Source organism: Dipodomys merriami, unplaced genomic scaffold, assembly GCF_024711535.1.
Source record: "Dipodomys merriami isolate MVZ:Mamm:240054 unplaced genomic scaffold, mDipMer1.0.p SCAF_21, whole genome shotgun sequence".
NCBI lineage: Eukaryota > Metazoa > Chordata > Mammalia > Rodentia > Heteromyidae > Dipodomys > Dipodomys merriami.
Window position 1 is genome coordinate 4804769 of NW_027203493.1, and position 15232 is coordinate 4820000.

The 15232-nt window shown below is 35.9% G+C and overlaps 2 protein-coding genes across 2 annotated transcripts; one reads left to right on the forward strand and one right to left on the reverse strand.

The window, feature by feature from the left end:
• The first annotated feature begins 3191 nt into the window (after nt 1-3191).
• LOC138833620 (olfactory receptor 5T9-like) lies at nt 3192-4178 on the forward strand. The gene has a single exon (XM_070031901.1). It carries the CDS (start codon nt 3192-3194, stop codon nt 4176-4178), a length of 987 nt encoding a protein of 328 aa, XP_069888002.1.
• Nucleotides 4179-7731: 3553 nt separating this feature from the next.
• Nucleotides 7732-8679, reverse strand: LOC138833621 (olfactory receptor 8H1-like). The gene has a single exon (XM_070031902.1). The coding sequence runs from the start codon at nt 8677-8679 to the stop codon at nt 7732-7734; it is 948 nt and encodes a 315-aa protein (XP_069888003.1).
• Nucleotides 8680-15232: the final 6553 nt, after the last annotated feature.

Sequence of the window (15232 nt, forward strand, 5' to 3'; positions counted from 1 at the left end):
TCATCTACTGAGGGGCACCTGGGTTGGTTCCCTATCTTAGCTATGGTGAATAATGCTACAATAAACAATGGTGAATAATGCTGTAATAAACATCGTTGTGCTGATAGCTTTGGTTTGACCTTGCTTGTGATTGTTTGACCCACTCCAATCAAACTCTAAATATCTAAAGACATTTCATATTACAAGAGGAATATCCTTGCAGACAAATATGGAAAAAAGAATTTATGATCCTTTCCTCAGGACCATAAACGTATATATTTTTTATTGTAAAGATACTGTGTGAATTCTTATACTTACACATATGGATGTAGAACTAGTTGATGGTTTATTAATTATTTTTATAAATGTATCCAAACAAAAATAGAAAACATTTCATCTCTGTATGTTAAATGTTAATTTTTCACTTTACACAGAGAAATTTAAATTTATTTTAATTAAGAATTCTAGAAATCTCAAAGGATCAAGCTTTTGACTGCTTGTAATCCCACTTTATGAATTTTTTGTTCTATATATATTAAAACGTCTTCCCCAGAAATCCTCTGAGATGCTTATTGAGAAAAAAGACATATGGTTTCTTCTTCTCAAAAGAGTTTTCAGATATCATTCTCACAATGTTTATGATTGGTAGGAGGTTTAGTATGTCAAAATCTAGTGTTTTTCATATTGAGTGTAAATTGATTGTTTTTTTTTTACTCCAGTTCAGCTCTGTATCCAGTAAATATTATTGTATTGGTAATGTAGTTGGGTGTGAGACATGAAGGAGGAAAAATGAAATCCATCATCATGAATCTGTGTTTGGAAATTTGCTTGTTTTGTGGAGAGGGACTTAAAGTGTGGAGACTAAACCCATGACTTCACATACATAAGATAAACTCTACTGGCCTCCAACTCAGCCCAAATTCTTAAAATTTGTTGGGTATTATAGTTGATCTAATATTTTAGTTTTCATCATAAAAGCATTCTGTCTAGATACAAATGAATTCAATTTTTTTGTGTTGTTGCATGCACATTAACGACTCAGACTATGATTGTGTTTAATAATTTCTGTAAACATTGGTATAGAAACATGTGGGATTCACATCCATCATTGCAGTATTGCTTCTGTAAACTGAATGTGAGCACACTCTCAAGTCTGACTAGATGTCAACTTCCACTGCTAACTACTGAGGTAACCCTATGCAAATTAGTTTACACAAAAGATGTCTCATTTTAAAATGGAAAATGTTATCATACATTACCGATGGTATTGTTAGGACTAACTAAATTAAAACAGAACTAAACAAATTAATATAGACAAAACATGTAGAAAAATATTTCTCAGTAGATAGGAAAGAAATATGGCTACCATTGTAACAGAAGAAATTTTCACAAAATAAAGTGCAAGGAAACAGATGAACCCCAGGATAAGGACTCAAATGGTTTTTCTTTCTTGCTATTGTTTCTAACATATTTATAAGATGATTTCTTTGTTGCTTTGTATGTCCCTCCCCCACGGTATAACCCCTGTTTTCACTGTACTTGATATTGGTATAATTTGGGGAGGGGAAGGGAAGAAACAAATTGTTTAAATAAGGATACAGGAGGACCCATTGCAACAGTGAGATGTACAAGTCGTTATGTTGAGAAATGAACTTTACAACTTTGGTGAGGCGGGGTAAGGGGTGCGGGGGGGAGGATCAGTTGGGTGGACGTGGGGGGAGTATGGGAAGAAATGGGAAAGGGAAGCAACAATGCTTGATAAGAAATGTACTCATTACCTTGCTCATGTAATTGTAACCCCTCTGTACGTTATTTTAACAATTAAAAATAAATAAATAAATAAGAAAAAAAGAAACATGTGAGATATATTTTATTTGTATAATTTTGTATATCCCATGAATTACTTTTAACAAAATTATGTATTAAATATAAATATATATGCTCAAAGACTGCTTAAAAATCAGAATATAACTCTATGAAATTCGAATTCGTTTAAAAATATCAGTAAAAATGGATATCACAAATGGACAATTAATGATATTTGTGTCAAGAATGAAAATTTAAAAAAATACTTTAAGAAAAATTTTACTTCAGGAGACAAATACATTAGTCTTTTGAATTAACCTTTTTATGCAAACAAGACTACTTCTGTTAAGAGCATCATCTATTCTGCTCACTTCTATCTCTCAGTTGCTAATGGAATGGGATGATTGTCAGATGAAAAGGAAATTCAGATTGAGGGAATGGGTAGAGATGGGAGACATGGGGGAAAATGGTGGAAGGGGTGACATTGATTGAGATAGTTGTACTCAAATTAAAAATTGCTCAAATTAAAATCCATTTGTAAAACATTTTAGAGATTTTTTAATTGAGAAAATACCATACAAAGGGGTTACAATTACATGAGCAAGGCAATGAGTACATTTCTTATCAAATATTGGTGCCTCCCCTTGTTTCTCCTTCCCATCCCTTCCCATCTCCAACTCCCCTCACCCCCTCCTACCCCCCATGCCAAAGTTGTAAAGTTCGTTTTTCGACATAACGTCTTGTACATCTCATTGCTGCAATGGGTCCACCTGTATCCCTATTTAGAATTTTTAAATAGAAATTTTTATTTTTTTAAAGTCAGGTTCCAGTGGCTCAGACCTATAAGCTTAGCTACTTAGGAAACTGAAATCTGATGATCACAGTTGGAAGCAGCCTGGGCAAGGAAGTCCTTGAGACTCTTCTCCAATTAACCATCCAAACAAAACAACACAAAAAACAAACACAAACAAAATAATAAAATGAGCTAAGGCTCAAGAAGTAGAATCTTAACCTTGAAAATGCAGACATACAATATGAAATTAATGTAGAAATTTGATAAAAATGGAAGGCATATATTGGTATATAGATCAGTGGTAAATCCCTTGCCTAGCAGGTAAGAAGTCCTTGTTTATTTCCAGTGTCAAAGAAAACAGAAAGAACGAAAAAGAAACTAGAAATTCAGCTAGTGTAATAGGTAGATATTTTGTTGTTGCATGAGAAAAAGACAGTAAATGAATAAAATATTTTCTTCAATTCATTTAAACAGAACCATGCATCTGGCTGGGCCTACCTGCATAACTGCTCAATCAATCTGCCTTGAAGACTTCCTTATGTGTGCCTAAAATGTGAAGCTGAAGATGTAACTGGACTCTAGGTTCACAAGCTATTGCTTTGAGGACCAACAAATGCCAGGGATACCACCAAGTATGGATTTGTTCAGAATTCATTCAAACAATGAGACTGAAGTCACCATGTTTATACTCAGGGGATTCACAGATGATTTTGAACTGCAAGTCATCTTATTTTTGCTATTTCTAGCAGTCTATCTTTTTACTCTGGTAGGCAATTTGGGGTTGGTGTTATTGGTAATAGTAGATTCTCGGCTACACAACCCCATGTACTATTTTCTGAGTGTGTTATCATTCTTGGATGCCTGCTATTCTAGTGTTGTCACACCAAAAATGTTGGTAAATTTCCTTGCAAAGAATAAATCCATTTCTTATGCAGGGTGTGTCACAGAAATGCTTCTCTTTGTGACTTTTGGAACCACAGAATGTTTTCTTTTGGCTGCAATGGCTTATGACCGCTATGTAGCCATCTACAACCCCCTCCTCTACTCAGTGACCATGTCAGCCAGAGTTTATCTGCCACTCATCATGGCTTCCTATCTTGGTGGCATTACACATGCATTAATACACACAGTGGCTACCTTTAGCCTGTCCTTCTGTGGATCCAATGAAATCAGGCATGTCTTCTGTGATATCCCTCCACTACTTGCTATTTCCTGTTCTGACACAAAAATAAACCAGCTTCTACTCTTCTACTGTGTAGGGTCTATTGAGATAGTCACTATTCTGATTGTCCTGGTCTCCTATGGTTTCATTCTGTTGGCCATTCTGAGAATGCATTCAGCTGAAGGAAGGAGAAAAGTGTTCTCCACGTGTGGCTCTCACCTAACTGGAGTGTCCATTTATCATGGGACAATCCTCTTCATGTATGTGAGACCAAGTTCTAACTATGCTCTGGAGCATGATATGATTGTGTCGACATTTTACACCATTGTGATCCCCATGCTGAATCCCATCATTTACAGTTTGAGAAACAAAGACGTAAAGGAGGCAATGAGGAAATTATTGAAAAGAAATTGGTTCGTCAATCAAGTGAATTTTTAAATATAAGAAGAATCGTCAAGTATGCTGACCATACATCTACTCTTGTTTAATCAGAAACTGGAGGAAATACAAATCTTGATATATTACTAAAATATTTCCAAACAAATTATCATCAACTTTCTAATCTAACATGGTAGAAACCTCTGCCTATTTTGTCATTAGCATGTTTGAAATTTGTCCAAATTTATCTGAATTAATTAATCATCAATGGACAGGAATCTCTCTGCTTGTTTTGTGTAATTTGACCTTCATGGATTATGCATTAAATGATTCATTCAGGATTTTCTGGCTTGAAATAGCTTACCTCTGTACATTTCCAAAATCAATGGGATCCTATCACTCAGTCTTTCTCTGGTAAAATGTTGCTTCAATTGCCTTATTGATCCAAACATTAAACAGAGTAAGGTAGTTATTTCTATATTTTCCCGTTTGACTCAAAACTAGAGTTTTCTCTTCCATTATTTAAACTTTTCTTCTCACTTCTGAATCACATAAGTTACTAAAAGCACTTGTGAAATTTAAAAGTGTAAACTGATACTCTATGTAGTGCTTACTGAGTGTGTACACTTCCAAGGATCAATAAAACCTAAGAAGATAGCTCAGACAACAAGCTAGAAATGACTATTTAACCTAGCTACTCCAAGATCAAAAGAGCATAATTGTTACTAGTCTTCATAATGTACACTAAATTTTAAAAAAACAAAGAAAACTTAAGTAATTACATTTCATTTGTTTTCTTTCTTTATTTAAAATTTTTGTACCAATGATGTATAAAGGGATTACATTTACATAAGTAAGATGAGTACATTACTTTTTGAATATTTTCCCTCATTTTCTCCCATTTTTCCCCAAATTTCCCGCCAACACATTTCAAAATAAATTTTCAATATAGTTTCTTGTATGTATCACTGTTGAATTGGTTTACCCTTTGTCAGATTCTGTGATGTACTTTCCTTCTTAAATCAGATAGACTTATAAACAAGACAAAGGATTTAGAAATCAAAACCAGTGACAACAGGGAATAAACCAAAGGAAAAATGAAAGAAAAAAGCAATAACTGCAAACAGTTCAATATGATTAAAAAAGAAATAAACAAGCACCCAAACCTCTTGTTTCCATTTCGGCAGATCATTTCAATAAGCATCATTGTTTTTATTGTGAAAATACAGTACAGAGAGGTTACAATTACATGGGCAAGATAATGAGTACATTTCTTATCAAGCATTGTAACCTCCTCCTAGGTTTCCCCTTTCCATCCCTTCCCTTCTCCCCACACCCACCCTTCCTACCCCACTAACACCACCCCCCTACCCCCCAGCCAAAGTTGTAAAGTTCGTTTTTTGAAATAACGTCTTGTATATCTCATTGGTGCAATCGGTACACCTGTACCCTATTTAAACAATGTGTTTTTTTCCTTCCCCTCCACAAATTATACCAACATCAAATACAGTGAAAGCAGGGGTTATACCGTGGGGGAGGGACATACAAAGCAACAAATAAATCATCTTATAAATATGTTAGAAACAATCAGAAGAATGAAAAAAAACATTTAAATCCTTATCTTAGGGATCATTTTGCCTAACATCAACTTATCTGACAGTTTCTGCTTGCCTCAGACATATACTAGTTATTGCAAATAAGGGAAACCATGGGACCTATGTTTCTTTGGGCCTGACTTACTTCACTTAATATAATTTTTTTCCAAGTCTTTCCATTTCCTAACAAATGGGGCAATGTCATTCTTTCTGATGGAGGTATAGAATTCCATTGTGTATATATACCACATTTTCTTGATCTATGAGGGGCATCTGGGTTAGTTCTATATCTTAGCTATGGTAAATAATGCTGCAGTAAGCATAGTTGTGTTGGTAGATTTCCTATGGTCTTGTTTGTAATCATTTGGGTAAATGCCCAAAAGTGGGATTGCTGGGTCATAGGGGAGCTCTATGTGGAGTCTTTTGAGGAACCTCCATACTACTTTCCAAAGTGGTTAAACAAGTTTACACTCCCACCAACAATGCAGTAAGGTTCCCTTCTGTCCACATCCCCTCCAGCATCTGTTGAGTTCTTGATTATAGCCATTCTAACTGGAGTGAGGTGGTATCTCAATGTTGTTTTGATTTACATTTCTTTTATGTCTGGTGAGGTTGAGCATTTCTTTATATATCTATTGGCCATCCTTCTTTCTTTTTTGGACAAGTTTTTCTCAAAGTCTTTAGCCCACTTTTTTATTGGGCAGTTGTTTCTTTGAGGATTTGTTGTTGGGGGATTTAAGCTTTTGATTCTATGTATACTATAGATATGAGACCCTTGTTCGTGGTATGGCTAGTGAAGACCTTCTCCCAATCCATGGGCTTTCTATTGATCTTGAAATCCTAGGTCTGCTTGGCACAGGCCAAAATTTTCTTAATAAAGACCCAGAAACACAACAAATCAAAGAAAGGTTGGACAAATGGCATTGAATCAAATTGGAGAGCTTCTGCATGGCAAAGGACATAGCTAGCAAGATCAATAAGCATCATTTTGTATGGTCATTGCAGTATCATTTACTACAGCTAAGACATGGACTTAACCCAGATGTTCCTCAATAGATGAATGGATCAAGAAAATGTGGCATATACACACAAAGGAATTCTATGCTTCCATCAGAAGGAAAGGCATTGCTCCATTCATAAGGAGATGGAAAGGCTCGGGAAAAAAACATATTAAGTGAAGTATTCCAGATGTCAAGAAACATAGCCTCTATGGTTTCCTTCATTTGTAATAATTAGTAAATGTCTGGGATAGTCCTAGCAAAGGATGACACTAGTTCAATAGCTATGTTCTCTGACCATATAAAATGATCGATATAGAATGAACTCCAGAATATGGAAACAAGAAGGACTTTTGTTTCTTTTAATGTATTGTGTGAAGTTATTTCCTTTTTCCTTCTTTTTCCCCCCTTTAGCCTATCCCCTGTTATCACTGTTTTTGATTTTGGTACTGTGTATCTTGTATATATGTTTATCTGATTTGGGGAAGGAAAAGGGGATGACAAAATGGTGAGACAAAGGACAAAGAATGAAGTAATGCAACAGTGATTCTTACAAGACACTAAGCTGGAAATGAACTTTACAACTTGGTGGGGGTGTGGGATGGAGGAGGAAGAAGGATGGGGGAAGAGAAAGTGGGAGAAAATGAGGGAAGGGATAACAATGTTCAACAAAATATGTACTGATTCTCTTCCTTATGTCACATAACCCTTCTGCACACATCACCTGTACAATAAAATAAAATTTTAAAACAAAGAAAAGAATACTATATGACACAGTTTTAAGATTGACAAGATTTTCTTTTTATGAATATTAGGTGTCCTTCAAGCACATATGTCATGATGGACAAACACAATACGCAATATTAAAATGTTGCAGGAAATGTCTCAACATCATTGTATAAATGAATGAGTTCTACAGAAATGTAGACTAATTATATAATTATTCTTACAGGCAGGCAATGACATGACTAAAAGGAATTGGTTTTAAGGATGAATTTAAAAGTACGTTACACATTGCTGTTATTTTAGTTGTCCAGTGAATACTCTCTTTTGCATGACTCGAAAGAAAGCACTCTTCACTTCCTTATTCCTAAGACTATAAATGAGTGGGTTGAGCATGGGGATCACAATCGTGTAAAACACAGAAGCCACTTGATCCTTTCCCAGGGAGTAGGACTTCTTGGGTTTTAAGTAAGTGAAGATCATAGTGCCATAGAAAATGGTGACTCCCAGCAGGTGAGAGGCACAGGTGGAGAAGGCTTTCTGCTTCCCTGAGGTGGACTTAATTTTCAAAATAGTCGACAGAATGGACACATAGGACACAGATATTGTGATAAGGGAGACCATTAGGGTAAAACCAGCAAAAATGAATATTACAATTTGAACCTCATATGTATCAGTGCAGGACAATGCTAACATTGGGGTTGTGTCACAGAAAAAATGTGAGATTATATTGGAGTTACAAAACTTTAATCTACTCATACAAACAGCATTCACAGAAGAGTCCATGAAACCAATCAGGTAGGACCCCGTGATCAGGACACGACAGAAGCTTCTGGACATAATCACTGGATAGCGCAGAGGACTGCAGATAGCCACTTGGCGATCATAGGCCATGGAGGCGAGGAGAAAGCATTCTGCAGCACCAAGCAGGACAAAAAAGTACATCTGGGTGAAGCAGCCCAGGAAGGAAATACTCTTTGTGGAAGTCAGTAAGTTCGCTAGGGTTTTAGGGGTGATGACACTTGAGTAGCTGAGGTCAAGAAATGACAGGTGAGTGAGGAAAAAATACATAGGGGTGTGAAGCTGGAGATCCAGGTGAATTATCATGATCATGCCTAGGTTGCCTAGCACACTAATCAGGTAAATCAGGAGAAACAGCACAGACAGTGCCAGCTGCACCTCGCCAGAGCCTGTCAGTCCCATAAGGATGAAATCAGGATACTTTGTGTTATTCCAGGTTCTCATGGTGTGCTTATGGTTGCTGTAAAGAAAAGAAAAGTGATACTTAGCTCCAATAAGTAAAGATGTGTGTGTGTGTGTGTGTGTGTGTGTGTGTGTGTGTGTGTGTGTGCATTGTGATTTTCTGAATGGTCTAGTACTTTTATCCATAGCTTAGGCTGTCTCAAAGTTAATCACACATTTTTTACAATATGACTTAAACATTTACCATTATGTATAAATATATGTATAAAATGACTTTTGCCATGATATAAAAGAAGATAACTTCATCATGGTTAGAACTGACCTGGTCATATGCTAAATATATTCTTTCCTGACACACTTGACCCCCACAATTGTTATGCCATTCATTACATTATAACCCATGTACTTTAGATTAGGCAGAGTGAAGTGAGCTCACATGACTTAGCTGAAGTCATTGACAATACATATTAAGTCTATGGTTATTGTTCATATAGTATGAACAAAAAATATGCTCATACTATTTACTGTACTTTTACTTACAATCAGTTTAATGAGCCAAAGGCTTAAATGTACAATAGACCATAATGAAAATAGACTTAAATGTGTCCTGTGTTACTGTGTTTATATTGTTGATAAATTCTAATACTCAATACCTCAATTGATTTACAATAGTATGCTTTTAGATCACATATAAACTTTATACCAGAAGATGTAATATTTCAGAATTAAATTACTTTAAAATATACATTTTCTAAATAACTACATTGTAGTTGTTTCCACAAATCCTCACATCATTTAGAGTAAGGACCAAATGCATGAACATTCTTCTAATTAAGCCTCTGTAACAATTTATTTGCTCTATAACATTCTAAGTTTAAGAAAAATACTTACATTGAGCTAGAATTGGTGAAATAAAAAGAGAGCGTCCCACAATAGTATATGCCAAAAGATGCATTGATCCCAGTTTTTGGCACAAATAGAATATGAATTCCGTGTAAGGGTTCAAAAATTCCATAATATGGGATTGTTTTTCCCTGACTTGAACATTTTTAAATTTGTGTGTGCACATGGCTTGTATTCTAAGGTAAATATACCAACTTAAATTTTGCCTTCAGATTTTGCAAATGGAAAGTGTTGCAGGAAGGTATGTCTCAAAAGAATTTTGAGTAGCCCGGTGGATATAAGCAAAGTGGGAGGTGGGGTTGACTCTCATCTCTTCTCTGTTTGAGATGTCCAGGGAGCCTTCTTCTTACTTAATAGGTCTGGGGAACCACACAACAGCTTGTCTGTAGGGATTAATTTCCTAGGAAAATTACTTGGCATGTGTTCAAAGGCAAAGCTTCAAGTTCTAACTGAACAAGTGTTTCCCCTTTTCACAAGGAAATTCCACTAGCACTTAATCTTATGTTGATAGAGAGAGTTGAAAAAATGGCATCTAAATACTAAGTTCTTTTTGTTGTGACAGAGGTTATCCGTTGTTTTGAACATAGTAAAAAGCAGACTGATTCTGAAAGTAAAGGTGTAAGGTAAATCATCTCAGAAGCCACATTTAGGTAGATGAAATATAGGAGTCTTTATTATACAGTCAGCAGGATGCAGACAGTCCACTGTTATGAAGGCCTGCAGCCCCCAAATACATATAACATGGTTAGGAAACAGACCAGAGAGGAAAGAAAGAAAAAAACAATACCAATACGCTAGTTCAGCTCCAATTGAGAGCCAAATTGGGACGCCATGATGACTGGAGATGATCCAGGAGACAGAACACAGGACACGATCATGGCGACATGTGGTACAGAATAATGGCTTCTGGAGTGATCCGTGCCTAAATAGGGGTGCAGGTCCACAGGAACTTCTGAGACCCAGGCACTGGACTGACAGGTTCAGTAACCTATCCAGTAACCTATCAGCCAAAGGTCCGCCCCAGCCTCCAGCGATCTGGGCATGCCCATCAGGTGATGGGCAGGGGCGTTTCCTTCCCCCAGCATGAAGACATCCCCCAGACACTACCATCCACCATGAGGCCAATATGGCGCCAGCCAGACCTGACCTCCTTACTTCAAAGTGATAGGGTGTTTGGGTGAGAATTAACTGCCTCCAACGTGTTGAAGCTTGAGGTTTTACCCATTAGGTTTGTAGGTAGCAAAAATCAAGGCCTCTCTGTGTCCCTCCCAAATGTTTGGGCTATTTCACAGAAGCTTCCCAAGTTTTGGATGGCATCACCCTTGAATTTGATTCTCTTTGTAATCTTAATCTAGAGCCTAGACGCAGCAGACTGTCTGGGATTTAGAATAGGACAAGCATCCGGGTCATTTCTTCTTTCCCACTCTTCTAACCAGTAGGCCTACTCTAACTGTTGTTGCAATGCTTCTGCTGCTTCTATGTACATGTACAAAGGTTGGGGTGTATGTAGTGTAGTTTCCAAGCTAGGAAATGGAGGAGAAGACATATTTAAGAAAACAGGTAAAATCAACTCTGCCCGGGATAGAAAGCATTTTATCAATGAATTCTGTGTGGTTCTATCGTGAGTAAAATGTGTTCATGAAAACCAGTTGAATTGCCTTCACGCCCTCTGCGAAGGCACCTGGGAAGAGGCAGAGAACAATATGGCGGATGGTGAAGAGCTGAAGAAGAAGAGAAGGAGGAGAATAGAGGAGCTGCTGGCTGGGAACAAGGGCTTTTCCTGGTGGCTGTGGGGACATTGGAGCCTGGGACCGTCGTTGGAACCACATAAAGAAGTTCTTTGAGTCATCCTGACCCTTCACAAAGCCTACTTTCGAAACTAGCCCTGAATCTCTCCAGTTTTTGTTAGCTACGTGTGAAGCTCTAATCATTGGTGAAGGATTGAATCCTGCTTAATCAAGCAAAGCACCTGGTTTGATCTCAAGCAGGTCATTCCCTCCTAAGCCCAAGGAGAAAATAATAGTCTCTCACCCCAGGTAGAACATTCCACTCTGGACCTGGCCAAGGATAACACACATGGTCCCTACACCACCACCCCAGGTGGAGCATTCCACTCTGAGCCTGGCCCTTGGACACTGCCCTTGGCCTCCAAGAGACCATAGCCCATTTTTATTTTCTGCTTCCTTGTTAAGCCTTATATAAGCCCACCCACCCATATATATATATATATATATATATATATACATATATATGTATATATATTCTATGTATATACATAGAAAGAGAGTGAATAATTAGTTCAGGACAGAATGTCAGGTCTGGTGCTTGTAATCATTGTCATTGATACAGGACACAATTTCTGCTGAGATTGTAAGCAAATTTACTGTTTCTTAAGAGAAGGTAGACACCCCCCTTTCATATGGATTTTGTTATAATCAAAGAACACATTCCTTCACTTTGCTATGAGCACCTTCATGTAAAGTAGATATGTCTTGTAATAGAAATGAGATTATGTTTTCAAATACATTAAATGCAGTACCCTGACATCTAGAGTATATCTCATAGGATACTTCTTGGTTTTGATATTCATTTATTTGTGGCTGCCCAACAGTAAATTAATTATTGCAAAGGTTATTTTGTCTGTTATGATTTTTAAACAGTTATTATAGCTGAGTAACCCGTTCCTGAGAATGAAAAACATTTTCATGTATTATTTTTGCCATACACACATTTAAGACAAGACATGACTGTTTAAAAATTTAATATTAAAAAATAAACCAAGATCTATATTCTTTTCAAAACAAAAAATTAATATTTAAACAGTTATTGCTGATGTTTTTGCACTATTTATTAATAAAGTCATACATTGTCTAAAGATATATACAAAAAACTATTGAAAAAAAGAAAATGAAGACAATTCTAAATTTGTTAATATAATTTATTTCAATCATTTCTCTGGTTGTACAAAATATTTATTATGAACATATTCAAATCATGCTCCCTTTGTTTTTGTTTTTTTTAAATTTAATTTTATTTTATTTGTGAACATACTGTACAGAGGAGTTACAATTACATGGGCAGGATAATGCGTACATTTCTTACCAAGCATTACAGTCTCCTCCTTTGTTTACCCTTCACATCCCTTCCCAGCCTCCCCCCTCCCCCCCAATCCCAATCCTTCTCCTTCCCCCCCTTTCCCCAACCCCCACCCACACCGACGTTGTAAAGCTCGTTTTGGACATGACAACTTGTACTTCTCATTGTTGCAACAGGTCCACCTGTATCCTTAAACAACTGGTTTTTCCCCATCTCCTCCACAAGTTATACTGACATCAAATATAGGGAAAGCAGGGGTTATACTGTGGGAGAGGGACATACAAAGCAATAAAGAGATAATCTTATAAATGCATTAGAAACACATGCATGAAAGAAAAAAACATTAAAATCCATATCTAAGAGTTCATTTTCCTGACATCACATTATCTGACCTTTTCCGCTTGACTCATACATATACAAATATTACATATACATATACAGATATTACAAATAAGGGAAACCATGGGACCTATGCTTCTTTGGGCCTGGCTTAATTCACTTAATATAATTTTTTCCAAGTTTTTCCATTTCCTAACAAATGGGGAAATGTCATTCTTTCTGATGGAGGCATAGAATTCCATTGTGTATATATACCACATTTTCTTGATCCATTTATCTACTGAGGAGCATCTGGGTTGGTTCCATATCTTAGTTATGGTAAATAATGCTGCAATAAACATAGTTGTGCTGGTAGCTTTAGTGTGGTCTTGTTTGTAAACATTTGGGTAAATGCCCAAAAGTGGGATTGCTGGGTCATAGGGGAGTTCTATGTGAAGTCTTTTGGGGAACCTCCATACTGCTTTCCAAAGTGGTTGAACAAGTTTCCATTCCCACCAACAATGAAGTAAGGTTCCCTTCTGTCCACATCCCCTCCAGCATCTGTTGTTGTTAGAGTTCTTGGTTTTTGCTGTTCTAACTGGAGTGAGGTGATATCTCAATGTTGTTTTGATTTGCATTTCTTTTATGGCTAGGGATGTTGAACATTTCTTCATGTGTCTATTGGCCATCCTTCTTTCTTCTTCAGAGAAGTTTCTCTTTAAGTCTTTCGCCCACTTATTTACTGGGCAGTTGTTTCTTTGAGGATTTGTTGTTGGGGGGTTTAATTTTTTGAGTTCCAAGTATATTTTAGATATCATGCTCCCTTTGTAGCTAAGTTATTATAATAATCCATGACTTATGCATAATTATAAGCTTTAAAAACATTATTTTATCTGTTGGTTTGTTTATTTATTTATTTATTTTGTCTACTTGCTAGCTTTTTCTTGTGCTGATATGCCATCATGTAGTAAGTGACTTGGATTTCATTTTGTGGCAACACAAGTAAGAGAAAACTCTCCTGTCTGGTTTGATAGTCTTACATGTTCATCTGCAGCAATACTTGTGCAATTTTGTTCTATACTTAGACACCATCCTACTATTTTCTTAAACTTAACAAAAATCCAATAAAAGAAAAATGAGATCAACAAGAAAAAAACCAGGTGTCACACTGACACATATCATTGGTTCACTTTCTAGGTTCATAATCAAATCAGCATATATTTTAAATAATCAAGAAAGATTAAAGGCTGTGATAAAGCTTTATGGCAGAAACATGTCTATTATGAACAAAATTTGTCTAGTACATAAATCAGCATTTCGTAAAAAAAAATAGAGCCAGAAGCTGAGGGTTCATGCCTGTAATTCTAGCTATTCATCGGGCTAAAATCTGAAATTGTGGTCAGAAGCTAAAGTGGGCACAAAACTCCATGAGTCTTTTACCTCCAATAAGTTACCAGAAAAGCCAAAAATGGAGTTATCGCTCAAGTGGTATGGCAAAATATTCTCCAGGACAACATTCAGAGCCTGAGTTCAAGCTCCAGGACTGGCAAAACAAAAACACCAAAAACAATAGAAAAGAAAGGAAGAAAAGAAGAAATAAAAAAATTATTTTTGAATGAGATAAATAAAACAAATATTCATTATTAATAATTTTCTCAACTGAACAAACAAAGGAGAATTTGAAAAAATCTTAAAAGCTTCATAGTGAGAAATGGAATGGTGATTGTTGTAAATCTTATGCCATAAAGTATATATTCTCTAGATATAAAAATGACATTTTTGGGAAACTTTATTCTCCAGAAGTTCGGAAAATAATGCCCTGATTGGAATAAAAAAAGACAGCATTAATTCTCTATGTATTATATCTTTAATTATTTTCTCCCATATTTTCATTCAGATTTTAATGTAATGCAATCCAGTTTTTACTTTTATTTGCTGAGCTCTTGGAGTCCTGATCGATAAACAATTGCCTCTTATTTTGTTGAAAGTGTTCCTTTTGTTTTTTAATTGATGTTTTTGTAAATATTATCTGAGGAAATAATTTTCAATATAAATTACCCTAGATAACTCTACTATTTTCTTGTATTTACTTCTAGTATCTTCTATTTCTTTATTCAATAGTTTTTAGTTTTATTTTAGAAGCATTGTATTTTCTTGGAGATATACATTCCTTATTTTTTTAGGTCATTAAGAATGAGTTTTTTTTCCCCCTGATTTCAGAAACTAGTAAATTTATAAATTCATTTTGTTTCCTTATACTTTTCTAAAAATATTTATT

What these genes read in the sequence shown, in the direction of transcription:
- LOC138833620 (XM_070031901.1), top strand. Translation starts at nt 3,192, where the DNA reads ATGCCAGGGATACCACCAAGTATGGATTTGTTCAGAATTCATTCAAAC.
- LOC138833621 (XM_070031902.1), bottom strand. Translation starts at nt 8,679, where the DNA reads ATGAGAACCTGGAATAACACAAAGTATCCTGATTTCATCCTTATGGGA.